The following is a 14,322-nucleotide window of genomic DNA, read 5'->3' as shown; positions in this document are numbered from 1 at the left end:
TTACCTTTAGTCCGAAACTGGATAAGTACACCTAACGGAAACTGATTTTAATGCATTGAAAGGATTTCCTACAAGCTAGTAAATAATTCAGTTGCCACTTACCTTTCAAAGTGGGACTTGTAAGTAGTTCTCATTTAGTAAAATGCTGGGGAAATGGATAAAGCTAATCAAAGACTAAATAGTTCTCTCTCTCTCTCTCTCTCTCTCTCTCTCTCTCTGCAGGGATCATTCCACTACAGATATCTAAACTTTACTTCCCATCTTCTCAACAGAAATCGTGAAAGAAATGTATAATATGAATTACATTGTAGATTAAAAAAACTTTAAAACATAATACAAAAATACAAAAATTATAAAAACAGCAGAAAGGAATTCTAAAATTATTTTTAATTAAATTTATCTAAAATTATTTAAAATTAAAATTATATATATATTTTTTTTTTCAACTGCAAGAATTGGATCTGTCATGTGTGACATTCAATCAGGGAATATTAAATCATGAATCCTCTCTTTAAAATCTGCTTTACTTCAAAATTTCATGTCAATACATTCTTACTGTCTATATCACTCTACAAATGCTGATAACAAATCTAAACCTTTTCACTATTTTCTTCTAAGCTTGAATATATATTCCAAGTATCTAAATAATGAGAGCGTTTACCTTGGGGACATCACTGGTTTCAACGGAGACGATTATCCGCTCTAGTTCCATCTATCAAACTGGGTGGGACTTAAAGATATTTATTCAACAACAATTTATAGGAAATAGTCAACTTGACTATGACATTTATATCTCATCTTGTACTCTCTCTCTCTCCAGTCTCTTAACAACATTGATCGCTATTTCACCATTTCTCTGACCCTATCTTCTCCATTGTTTGCAGAACACCTTCCATCCAATCGCGTGACCTACCCACTGTATGAACCATATACTGTATGTATATATATATATATATATATATATATATATATAGTACAATATATTTGTATGGAGATTGACTCGGTTTTTGAACATGTTCAATAATTTTAATGACTTAAAACACCGAGATAATAAAGAATAAAAGTTTAATAAGGACACAACTAGTTTCGTTGATAAGCCAACTTCATCAAGTGTCAAAGCACAAAGGTATATAGAAAAAGACCGACAGAAACATTACACACTGACAAAAACAACAACAACAACAACAACAAAGCTATCAAAAACTGTAGTTGAGTTTGAATTGGAGTCCGAGCTTCAGTTCTAGCTGCATTTATACGCGTGCATATTATCTTGCGAGAACGCCAGTACTGAATAGCAGAGCCATGCGAGTCTAGTAAATTGCAGTTAAGGTGGGTAGAATTCACATGGGTAGAATCGAGGGCGATTTATTTTGACTCCAGGATAGGTCTTTCAAGATCATCGTAACATTTGTGAATATTAGAAGTTTGATTCTAATCTATTTGGTGTTAGCAGCCTTCATCAGAATTTACAGAGAACAAGACGTGACTGGCGAAAGCGCTGCCTCGAATTCTATTATAAGATATGTCTCTTTTGTGCTCTTCAAGACGGAGAAAGCTTGATTTATCAATTTGTCCACAAGAGAGAGTTACATAATAGGACCAACAATCCTCTAAAATCAACTTCGGAATTGCCAAGAAAAATTCGCCTTTCGCTCAGATCCTTTCATCCTCTTATTCCACGGTTGTACGGCCTTCCTGAGATTCACAAAATAAATACTCCCTTAAGATCCATAGTTGAAGGCATCGACTCGCCCACATACATTTATATAAATATCTCACCTCTTCTTTAAAACACTTCAGAGGTAAATCCTCTTCTTACATTAAGAATTCAGCTGACTTTGTTTACAAGATCAAAAACCTCAAACTGAACAAATCAGATATGATGGTAAGCAGAGGCGTCGCCAGATTAGATGGCGTCCTGAGGTAAACAATTAAATATTGCTTCTGATTGCATTACAATACACAAAAATAAGAAAATCTCTAATTGTTATTTTGTTTTTATTACAAGAGAAACATTAATGCAAAACAATTATATAATAATATTAATTAAATGTTTCAGACTAAATATTTGGATAGACTATAAAAGATGATAAAATTCACTTCGTATGAAACTTTATGGGTAGCTTCCTTTAGTATCTAATAAGTGGATTGTGAAATATTTAGTTTTAGTTGTATGACTATAATTTTTTATTATTAAAATATAGTTAGCACATATTTAACTGTTAATGGGAAATGGCGCCTTTTTGTTTGCTAAACTAAACGTCGTATATATATATATTTGTAAAATATCTCGTTGCCGTAATACGGCGCCTACCGCAATATGGCTGAACGAGCACCCTTATAAGTGACGCGGTGAGGCAGGCTGCCTCTATGCTACGCCTTGTCGACTGTACTGATGGCAAGCTTCGACGAAGTTTCACTTTTTACCAATGTACCAACTCAGGAGGTTCTCACTCTTCTCAAGAACAAATAATCAAAGAAATTCTTCCCTCTACCTACTCATTGTGTCAACTCAGGCTACTTCAGATTTGAAGACAAGACCTAAAAACAAAACACCGGACTAGCTATAGGTAGTCCGCTTTCCCCGGTGTTCGCAAACATATTTCTTCCAAGTCTCCAAGACTTGGAAGAAAAGCAATTTCTTCGGCCACGCTAAAACCTAAAGTCTGGTTCCGTTATATTGACGATGTTTTTCTTATATGGGAGCACGGCCCAGATAACCTCAAAGTTTTCTTGAATCATTTAAATAATTTTCATCACAACATCAAATGCACTTCTGAGCTAGAAGTTAACAATTGTCTTTCTTTTTTTAGACATAAAGCTAACCAGAAGTAATGAATAATATTAAAATTTCAATTTTCAGAAAACCACACACACACACACACATACACACACACACACACAGATAGATACCTTCACGCGTCTTCTCACCACTACCCTTCACAGAAATATAGCATTATATCTACTCTTGCGCATTGGACATCCTTATTATCAGATGACGTAGAGTTGCAAAACGAACTTAATTTCCTCAAAAGGCCCTTTATCAATAATGGTTTCTCTCCAAAACGTTTTGAGAAACTTCTATTTCTTCAACATCAAAACGTGCTTCTCTACTTTACCAAACCCCGATCTATCCTTAGTCAGCCTAAAGAAAAAATCACATCTTCAGCTCCCAGGGAATATACAACATTATTTGTAGTTGTTGTAAACCTTATTATGGACAACTGATAAATCAATCTTTCTCCATCTTGAAGAGCCAGAAGAGAGAGATCTCTTATCAGAGGTGTAGCTGGATGAGGGGAACGGATGGGGCGGTCTTCCCCGAGCGTCACTTTGAGCCTTTTTGAACATTTTCAGTTAATACTAAAATATAATCTCAAGAACTCAGTTCCAAATATTGTAATGCTGCTGGGAGTTTTTCTCACAATTGCTGTAAGTGTTGCTAGTTGTAAGAGATTTTCTAAATAAAATTTATTAAGAATTACCTACATTACTATGAGATAGACTTCGCCAATGTCATCGACGATTTTGCTAACAGAAAAACAAGAAAAAATAACATTTTAGAATGTTGAAATTAAAGTTCTACTTCGAAAATAAACATAGCCGTCAAAGGTTTGTCAATTGGTAGAGCCTCTGCTACTAATGGCTCAGTTAAGTAAGTTTCAGGGCGGTTAGTAGTTGGAAGGGGTACAATCGTTCGATGCTGTTGGCACACTCTCCCTCGATGAGTCTTTGGACTCCCTGGATTTCCCAATGCGTCGTTTTGACTTTCTTTTTGTAGTATTTTTGGCATGTATTGAGAGGGCAGCAAACTCAGGCATCTCCCCTGGCGGCAAAAGCTCTAGTTACACCATTCCCTCTTATAATAGAATCTGAGCCAGAGCCCTCACCATCTTCTTCTGTGTAAACTCTGATGAAGACTGCTAATACCAAATAGACTGGAATCAAACTTCTAATATTCACAAATGTTACGATGAACTTGAAAGACGTATCCTGGAGTCAAAAGAAATCGCCATCGAATCTACCCACATGAATAGCAATCTTAGCAACAATTTACCAGCCTCGCATAGCTCTACTATTCAGTACTAACATTCTCACGAGATCACACGCGCTCGTATAAATGTAGCTAGAACTGAACACGAACTCTATTCAAACTTAACTGCGTTTTTGATAGCTCTGTTATTGTTGTTGTTAGTGTGCAATGTTTCTATTGGTCTTTTTGTATTATACCTTTGTGCTTTAACACCTGATGAAGTTTGCTTACCAACGAAACTAGTTGTGTCCTTATTAAACTTTTATTCTTAATTATCTTGGTGTTTTAAGTCATTAAAACATATATAATATATTATAATATATATATATAATGCCATATATAATAACTAGCCAAATAACTGCTCTAGAATTAATGTCATTGTGTATTGTCTTGAAGAGCTTTCATGCCCAAATTGTGTTTTTAGCTTGGAAAGAAACCAATATTCAACACATGTTTCTGTGGGCCGAGAAGGAGTTATGTTGAATTTAGCTAGCCATCAAAACTATTGTCTCATTGCACTTATAGTTTCGATTTAAAATAACGGAGAAAACAAAACCATTAACAGTTAGTTCCTCCCCCCACATTGAAATTCACTATTGAATCAGGGATCACCAATATTAATTTTGTTACTGCATTGTCAACATTGCACCTCAATTGATGGTGGTAGTGTTGGAGTCGGAGGATGGTGTAAGGGAGATTGTGAGTTGTAACGGAGTAGCGTGATGCCCTGTGATGAGTTCTAGGACTCCTTGGAGGTGTCACATAATAATAATAATAATAATAATAATAATAATAATAATAATAATAATAATAATAATAAATCAGCTAAAGCCTTTTACTCCCTTACAGAGAGTAGGCGAGGCCTTTTTAATTTTATTATTATTATTGTCTGAAATATGATGAGTTCTATGATCGATTTCATTGAGTTGCGAGATTAGAAACCTGAGTTTCCAGGAGGAAAAAATTACTTGCTCATGTTCCAGACCGATTAACTCAAGAACCGGTCGAAGAAAGACCAAAGAAGGTTACTCTAGTGAGCAACTAGAATCGAAAACTTACAACAGTCTTTATTTCATTGCGCTAAATAAGTCTTATGTAGCATTTTTATTTTCATTAATTTTTGTATATTTTCTCTAATTTTAATTACTATTATTTATTTTATTTTATTTTATCATTTATTAATTTTTTATTTTTGCATTTTTATTCATTTTTGCTTAGTTCAGAAACCAACCTTGCTCTACAGATCAAACACAAAATTGTCTCAAGCCACTTTAGGCCTACAATAAGCGGGGAGGTCATCTTACACAGGGCGATGAAATTCATCTATCACCTAAACACAATCACAATACATCCACTCCTAGGGCTGGATTTGAATCCGCAGCCGGTTGGAGAGTTGATGCTCTAACCACGCAACTATCAACACCGTCGAGTTCATGTATAGCCTACCTTTTACGCAATTTTTTCCTCTCTTAAGCCAGCCTGAATTAGCCAATATTTACGTAAAATACTTTCTAAAAAAAAAAAAATCAGCTAACGCCTTTTTTTTATACTTTCTTCCTAAAATAAAAAAAAAAATCGATTTTCTCTATGATATTACAAATGCTATTTTTAAGGCAAACGTAATACGGTATAGGGAATATACAACTTTTAAAAAGGGAATTATGTTCTGTCAACATGGAGAGCCTCTGTTGATGTATCCACGTGCTTAATGATTATATGGCGTTGTCGCATTGTTATGAATCATGATTTATTTCCAGAAGTGTTGTTCTATCCTTTTTGGCGTGACTAGATGTTTCGGGAGTGCAGAAATATTTATTACTAAGCGAAGTTTGTCCGCTTTAACTGAAACCAAAACTGATAATAGGTAAAGAGTGCTTTTTCGTCGAACCAATTGGCGCTGGTTCTGTTTATGAAAAAAAAAAAAAAAAGCTAGCAAGTAACTGCAATGCTAGTGATTACTAATTGTATATTAATAACTTTGCAAAAGAAACATTGTATGCAGAAATTAGCATACATCTTTCTTCTGATATAGTTTACTTGCATGATTTCTTTTGTGATGTCAAGGCGGAGCACTTTAAAGAGAAGCATTGAAGAGAGCATTGACAAAGTTACATGTTAAATAACGTGGTAACTAGCATACATCATAGGTTATGGATAACGTAAAGCTTGAGTATATCCAAGCATCTGAATATCTGTTAATATCGTATAAGTTTTGCTTTCTTGCATCAGATTTAATACTAACACACACAGAGGCAGTTTTTAAGCTTTTGGAGTTCTTACTTGAATAAAATATTTGTTGTTTGGTAAGTGTTGAATACACACACATACCAGCCTTTCCATAGGTAGGATATATATATCCTACATATGAAAGGCTGGTAATAACTTACATACTACTCAATCCATGGATATGTCGAAGGTTAAGTAATCTGTAAGCTCCACTCTAAGTCAAACATTACTCTTTTTTCAATCCGTGTCAGGTTTCCTCATACAGTTATATTCATATACCACTTAAAGACGTTCACAAACATTAGTGTCATGGGGGAATTCAAAATCCACAGTCAGTTGAATGGAGAGTGGCAATGCATTATGTATGTATATAAATAGATAGATATACTGTATTCATCCCCTCCACACCAAAAAAAAAAAAAAAAATGCATTGGCATGTTCTGCTAACAGTATTAAATATTGATTGATGGAAATGTGGGCATTTTTTAATATAAGTATTCAGTAATAGTTTTCCTAAAAAGAAAAAAAACGTGGTGTCGTATAATTTGAATCTGTGCCATTAACCATCCCATCATTTGTGGTGGATCAAATATATCAACCATCTTGCAGTTTTCATCTATGTTTTGGTTGACAGAAACATGCTTCATAGCCAGTCGGGATTAAAGGATTCTCTATGAGAACTTGCTTGTGGATCTTATGTATAACAGCATCATAATATATAACCATCACATTATATTCTTAACTACATTTATCCTTAATCTTTATATTATTTCGCCTGCTCATGTTCTTTTCTTACAGCTTCAGTTATCATTCTTATATCATCAGAAAATTAGACTCTGTTTGCCATATTTTATAAATGAATAGCAATAAGAAAAAACATTCTTATTTAGGTCCATTTCTCCTCATCACGCATCCAGCTAATTTTGTGTTTGTACTTGTCAGAGTTGTACTGTGTCTCACACTTAAATGTCATTCTACCTACGTGTCATATGATTTATTTCATCCATTACAAAAGTGGAGAACCCTTTAGAATAAAATGGATATTATCTTTTAGTAGCAGAAATAACAAATAGGCAATTAGGTGCAGCAAATGCAATGCTTGTGTTTGTGATATGCTGTGAATTTCATTAGTTGTCATGTTTTGATTCTAGGGATAGTTGAATTCACATCATTTGGTAAATCATCATCATCATCATCATCAAATTCCTGACATGTACCCTCAAGGGGTGTACAGGATATGATAGTACTACATGAAAAATTTACATCATTACTAATTTCCTATCTATAATTTTCCCATATCAATCCACCTATATCTTGGTCTTCCTCTGGGTCGTTTTCCTGCCAACCTGGCAGAGAACACTTCTTTTGCTAATCTTTCCTCGACCATTCTGCTTAAGTGACCATACCACCTGAGATTAGCTCTGCTAACGCATTCCTGGATGCCGACAATGCTAGGTTCTTTCTTAATATCTCCGTTTTTAATATGATATTGCCATTGATGCCATCTGTTCACACCTCTAATCTTTCTCAGAACTTTCATATCTGCGGTGTCTAGTCTTTGGTCAAGTGTTTTACTTCTGACCCAGCTCTGAGATCCATAAATTAAAACTGGTTTTGAACACTGTCTTGTATACAACTAATTTAGTGTTCCGACTAATTTCTCTCTTATTCCATATGAATTTATTCAATTGATTTCCCACCATTCCAGTTTTGTTGATTCTGTCTATTTCTGTATTTAATTTTCCATCTTCACTAAAAATCGTGCCTAAGTTGCTGAAATGTTTTACTTGTTCCACAGGTTCCCCGTTCACAACACAGTTGACATTTTCAACAATTCTACCTATTTTCATTGTCTTTGTCTTTTTAATGCTGACCTTCATACCATTTCTATTACAACAGTTATTCAATTTAGTCAGAGAATCTTGCAAACTTGTAGGGGATTTATTTAGAAGTATAACATCGTCCGCATAAAGCAAAGTGCTGACATTAACATCTCCAATTTTGATACCATGTTTAATACCACTTTCCTTCATAATGTGATCCATATAGATAATGAATAACAGAGGGGATAATGTACATCTTGTCTCACACCAGATTTAACATTAAACCATCTTCCTGTACTTCCTTCAATTCTAACTGCCGACTTACAACTCAAATACAGACTAAGTATTGCTTGATATAATGCCCCATTGACCATATAATTGTAGCATATTGAATAGCTTCTCTCTTGGCACCTTGTCATATGCCTTTTCCAGATTGACAAAACTTAAATACAGATCTTTGTTATATTCCCATGCTTTCCTCAACTATTTGTCATTCACTTTACGTGAATATCTGATCCTGACAGCTTCTATTTGGCCTGAATCCAGCTTGTTGTTCACCAACCTTTTCTTCCACGATTCTTCTCAACCATTTCTCAGGTATACTTGCATAGATCTTGCCAGGAACACTCAGTAGGGAAATATATCTCTGTAATTCTCACATTCAGTTTTATTTCCCTTTTTATATATGGGTACTATTAGAGCTCTACTCCAATCATTGGGAATTCATCCCCCTGTCCAGGCTTTCTGAACTATACAGTGCAGCCACTGTAAGACTTTTTTACCACCTTACTTCAGCATTTCTGGTCGAATATCATCTACTCCTGCTGCCTTTCCACATTTTAAGCCTTTGATGGCTTTTTCTACTTCAAGTATGGATATGTATTCCTGCCTGCTGAGTGTTTTTTACCACTATGCTATCACTGCTTGTTTCTTTTAGCAATTTTTTCTAAGTAATCACTCCATACTTCAAACAATATCTTTTTCACTGCTATTTTCATGTTACCTTTATCATCTCTAACTCCTTTTACAGCACTCTTTCCCCCATTTCTAAGCTTCTTCAACAATCTCCAGAATATCTTACCACCTTCTTGATATTTATTTTCTATGTTCTTGCCAAAATCCTCCCATGACTTTTGTTTAGCTAGTTTTACACAGTGTTTCACTTTCTTACATTTGTCTCTGTATTCTCAAAAAAGCTGACTTATTTGCTAGGAACTTTTGATATGCTTTCTTCTTTTCCTTCACTGCCTCTTGAACTTCCTGTGTCCACCATGGAGTTCTGATTTTTCTATCCTTGCAGACAACCTCACCACATGCCTCTCTGGCTGAATCAATCAGGGTTTTCTTCAAGGCTTGCCAGTGAATCCCCAAGGTTTGGTCCTTGTTCTGAAACTCTTTAATTTTTTCTTCAATAACCTTTGTGTATTTTAGTCTACAGTTCACTTCTGAGAGCTGCTCAACTTTTATTCGCTTTAAAACTTTCATACATGTTTCAATATGAAATTCAGTTTTATCCTGCTCAAGTCTAAATAGTGATCGCTTCCAATTTCAAATCCTCTGTACACTCTGGTGTCCTGCACTAGGGGAAAAAACATCACTAACAATAACATAGTCAATGAGACTTTTCTTATTCCTTGCCTCTTCTCTCCATTTGAATTTGTGCACATTTTTATGTTGGAACATGGTGTTAGTAATAACCAGTCCATGTCCTGAGCAGAAATCCAACAGGTATCATCATCAACATCATCATCAAATTCCTGCCATGTACCCTCAAGGGGTGTACAGGATATGACAGTACTACATGAAAAAATTACATCATTACTAACTTCCTATCTACAATCTTCCTCCACATCAGTCTGTTACTTGTCAAGACTCCAACATTATCAGATCTTATATTTCTATTGTCTAAGGCACTTTGTACCGTATCAATCCACCTATATCTTGGTCTTCCTCTGGGTCGTTTTCCTGCCAACCTGGCAGAGAACACTTGTTTTTCTAATCTTTCCTCTCCCATTCTATTTAAGTGACCATACCATCTGAGATTAGCTCTGCTAACGCATTCCTGGATGCTGACAATGTCAATTTCTTTCCTAATATCCTCATTTTTAATATGCTATTGCCATTGATGCCATCTGTTCATGCCTCTGATCTTTCTCAGGACTCTCATATCTGCGGTCTCTAGTCTTTGGTCAAGTGTTTTACTTCTGACCCAGCTCTGAGATCCATAAGTTAAAATTGGTTTGAACACTGTCTTGTATACAGCTAATTTAGTGTTCCGACTAATTTCTTTCTTATTCCATATGAATTTATTCAATTGACTTCCCACAATACCAGCTTTGCTGATTCTGTTGTCTATTTCTATATTTAGTTTACCATCTTCAGTAAAAATTGTGCCTAAGTAGCTGAAATGTTTTACTTGTTCCACAGGTTCTCCATTCACAACACAGTTGACATTTTCAGTGATTCTGCCTATTTTCATTGTCTTTGTCTTTTTATTGCTGACCTTCATACCATATCTATTACAACAGCTATTCAATTTAGTCAGAGAATCTTGCAGACTTGTAGAGGATTTATTTAGAAATATAACATCATCCGCATAAATCAAAGAGCTGACATTAACATCTCCAATTTTGATATCAGGTTTAATACCACATTCCTTCATAATGTGATCCATATAGATAATGAATAACAGAGGGGATAATGTACATCCTTGTCTCACACTAGATTTAACATTAAACCATCTTCCTGTACTTCCTTCAATTCTAAATGCTGACTCACAACTCAAATAAAGACTAAGTATTGCTTGATATAATGCCACATTGACACCATATAACTGCAGCGTATTGAATAGCTTCTCTCTTGGCACCTTGTCATATGCCTTTTCCAAATCGACAAAACTTAAATGCAGATCTTTGTTATATTCCCATGCTTTCTCGACTATTTGTCGTAAAGTGAAGATCTGATCCTGACAGCCTCTATTTGGCCTGAATCCAGCTTGTTCTTCACCAAGCTTTTCTTCCACAATTCTTCTCAACCGTTTCTCAAGTATACTTGCATAGATCTTGCCAGGAACACTCAGTAGGGAAATACCTCTGTAATTCTCACATTCAGTTTTATTTCCCTTTTTATATATGGGTACTATGAGAGCTCTACTCCAATCATCGAGAATTCGTCCCTCTGTCCAGGCTTTCTGAACTATGCAGTGCAGCCACTGTAAGACTCTTATACCACCATACTTCAGCATTTCTGGTCGAATATCATCTACTCCTGCTGCCTTTCCACATTTCAAGCCTTTGATGGCTTTTTTGACTTCAAGTATGGATATGTATTCCTGACTGCATGCGTGGTCAGTGTTTTTTATCACTGTGCTGTCATCACTGCTTGTTTCATTTAGCAGTTTTTCAAAGTAATTACTCCATACTTCATGGATATCTTTTTCTCCTGTTTTCATTTCACCTTTATCATCTCTAATTCCTTTTACAGCACTCTTTCCTCCATTCCTAAGCTTGTTCAACAACCTCCAGAATATTTTGCCACCTTCTTGATATTTATTTTCTATATTCTTGCCAAAGTCCTCCCATGACTTTTGTTTAGCTAGTTTTACACACTGTTTAGCTTTCTTACATTTGTCTCTGTATTCTGTAAGAGTAAAAGCTGACTTATTTGCCAGGAACTTTTGATATGCTTTCTTCTTTTCCTTCACTGCCTCTTTAACTTCCTGTGTCCACCAGGGAGTTCTGATTTTTTTATCTTTGCACACAACCTCACCACATGCCTCTCTGGCAGAATCAATCAATGTTTCCTTCAGAGTTTGCCACTGAATCTCAAAGGTTTGATTCCTGTTCTCAAACTCTTTCATTTTCTTTTCAATAATATTTCTGTATTTTAGTCTACCGTTCACATCTGAGAGCTGCTCAACTTTTATTCGCTTTAAAACTTTCTTACATGTTATTCTTTTCAGTATGAAATTCAATTTTATCCTGCTCAAGACTAAATAGTGATCACTTCCAATTTCAAATCCTCTGTACACTCTGGTGTCCTGCACCAAGGAGAAAACATCACTATCAACAATAACATAGTCAATGAGACTTTTCTTATTCCTAGCCTCTTCTCTCCATGTGAATTTTTGCACATTTTTATGTTGGAACATGGTGTTAGTAATAACCAGTCCATGTCCTGAGCAGAAATCCAACAGATATTTGCCATTATTATTAGCTTTGCTCTTTTCTCCAAATTTTCCCAAAATATTTTTGTATGTCTCACAATCATTTCCTACTCTGCTATTTAGATCCCCAACAAGGACCAACTTTTCCTTTTTCATTGTGTCAGTTGCTTTTTCTAAAGCCTCAAAAAATTCCTCCACTTCTACCCTAGTAGAACCTTCTGTGGGACCATAGGCACAAATAAGTCTCATTGTCCAGTCCCCCATTCTCATATTTGCCCACATTACTCTACTTGAGACTGACTGCCATTCAAGAAGATTAGCCTCGTATTTTGTGTTGAATACTATGGCTACTCCTTCTTTTCCTTGATTGTCATTGCCTGAATATAACATTTTGTATTTATTGCTCTGAAAGATCTCACCATTTTTGGTCTTTTTTGTTTCAGTCACCCCTATTATGTCGATCTGGTACTTATCTAATTCCTCAGCTAGCTCCATTTCTTTGCCATTCAGGCTTCTTACGTTGATAGTACCGATCTTTAACTCTGGTGATGTTGAGTTGGGGTTTGTTTTCAGATTTGTTCCAGTAGCTGACTTTTAGCTGTTCGCCCTGGTTCCCTGGCGAAAACAATGGGGGCCTTGTTTAACCGGACGACGCCCCAGCCTGCATGAAGTTTTGTCATGTTATACCATCATTTTTTATTTTGGTTTAACCATTAAGAATACAATTTGGTCGGCTAAATCCCAAATTGCTAGCCCATCCTCGTTCGTTCAGTATCAAAATAAATACCCAACAGGGTGCACCACGAGAAGGTGAGGATTGGACATTAGGTCAGAAGCCCTGGTCGGTTCTCCGCATTCCTTTAAAGGCTATGTGGAGGTCTCCTGTCAGTTATACAGCTTTGACCCTTAAGCACCCCTGGTACATCCAACAGGTATTGTCATTATTATTAGCTTTTCTCTTTTCTCCAAATTTTCCCAAAATATTTTTGTATGTCTGACATTCATTTCCTACTCTGCCATTTAGATCCCCAACAAGGACCAACTTTTCCTTTTTCATTGTGTCAGTTGCTTTTTCTAAAGCCTCAAAATATTCCTCCACTTCTACCCTAGTAGAACCTTCTGTGGGACCATAGGCACAAATAAGTCTCATTGTCCAGTTCCCCATTCTCATATTTGCCCACATTACTCTGCTTGAGACTGACTGCCATTCAAGAAGATTAGCCTCGTATTTTGTGTTGAATACTATGGCTACTCCTTCTTTTCCTTGATTGTCATTGCCTGAATATAACATTTTGTATTTATTGCTCTGAAAGATCTCACCATTTTTGGTCTTTTTTGTTTCAGTCACCCCTATTATGTCGATCTGGTACTTATCTAATTCCTCAGCTAGCTCCATTTCTTTGCCATTCAGGCTTCTTATGTTGCTAGTACCGATCTTTAACTCTGGTGATGTTGAGTTGGGGTTTGTTTTCAGATTTGTTCCAGTAGCTGACTTTTCGCTGTTCGCCCTGGTTCCCTGGCAAAAACAACGGGGGCCTTGTTTACCGGGCGACGTCCCAGGCAGCATGAAAATTTGTCATCTTGTACCATCATTTTCTATATTTGTTTAAGCCAATAAGAATACAATTTGGTCGGCTAAATCCCAAATTGCCAGCCCATCCTCGTTCGTTCAGTATCCAGGTAGATACCCAACAGGGTGCACCACGAGAAAATGAGGATTGGACATTAGGTCAGAAGCCCTGGTCGGTTTTCCGTTCCTTTAAAGGCTATGTGGAGGTCTCCTCTCATTTATATGGCTTCGACCCTTAAGCACCCCTCATTTGGTAAATGATCCTCTAATGCCATTTTGTTTCCCAACAAAGGTAGGCAGAATTCTTTCAACCACAACCAACTTTTTTGGAAATTGGGAGACAGCCAGTTTCCGCTCTTAGCCGTCAGAAGTTAAACATATCGCTGTCGATTTTAGATTGCCCGAGTGGTTAGCATACCCAATGTTCAATCAACAGATCATGGGTTTGAATCTTGCTGTGGGCATGGATGTTTGTGATTGTCATATCTGTACTGATATAACCTTT

The 14,322-nt window shown here is 36.0% G+C and overlaps 1 protein-coding gene across 1 annotated transcript in view; it reads left to right on the top strand.

Annotated features, from left to right (window-relative positions):
• Window positions 1–5,734: 5,734 nt before the first annotated feature.
• The window catches only part of LOC150105785 (glutamyl-tRNA(Gln) amidotransferase subunit B, mitochondrial-like), a 119,116-nt gene continuing 110,528 nt past the window's right edge, over window positions 5,735–14,322 (top strand). The window contains exon 1 of the mRNA XM_090393587.1: window positions 5,735–5,897. Coding sequence (XP_090249713.1) covers window positions 5,776–5,897 — 122 coding nt within the window. The 5' untranslated portion in view covers window positions 5,735–5,775. The remainder of the gene's footprint in view (window positions 5,898–14,322) is intronic.

The sequence above is a fragment of the Typopeltis vanoorti genome, chromosome 6 (genome assembly GCF_054136105.1).
Source record: "Typopeltis vanoorti isolate ZY-2024b chromosome 6, IOZ_Tvanoo_1.0, whole genome shotgun sequence".
NCBI classification, from domain to species: Eukaryota; Metazoa; Arthropoda; class Arachnida; order Uropygi; family Thelyphonidae; genus Typopeltis; species Typopeltis vanoorti.
Note: the sequence above shows the minus strand (reverse complement) of the source record. Positions and strands in the feature narration are given on the sequence as shown.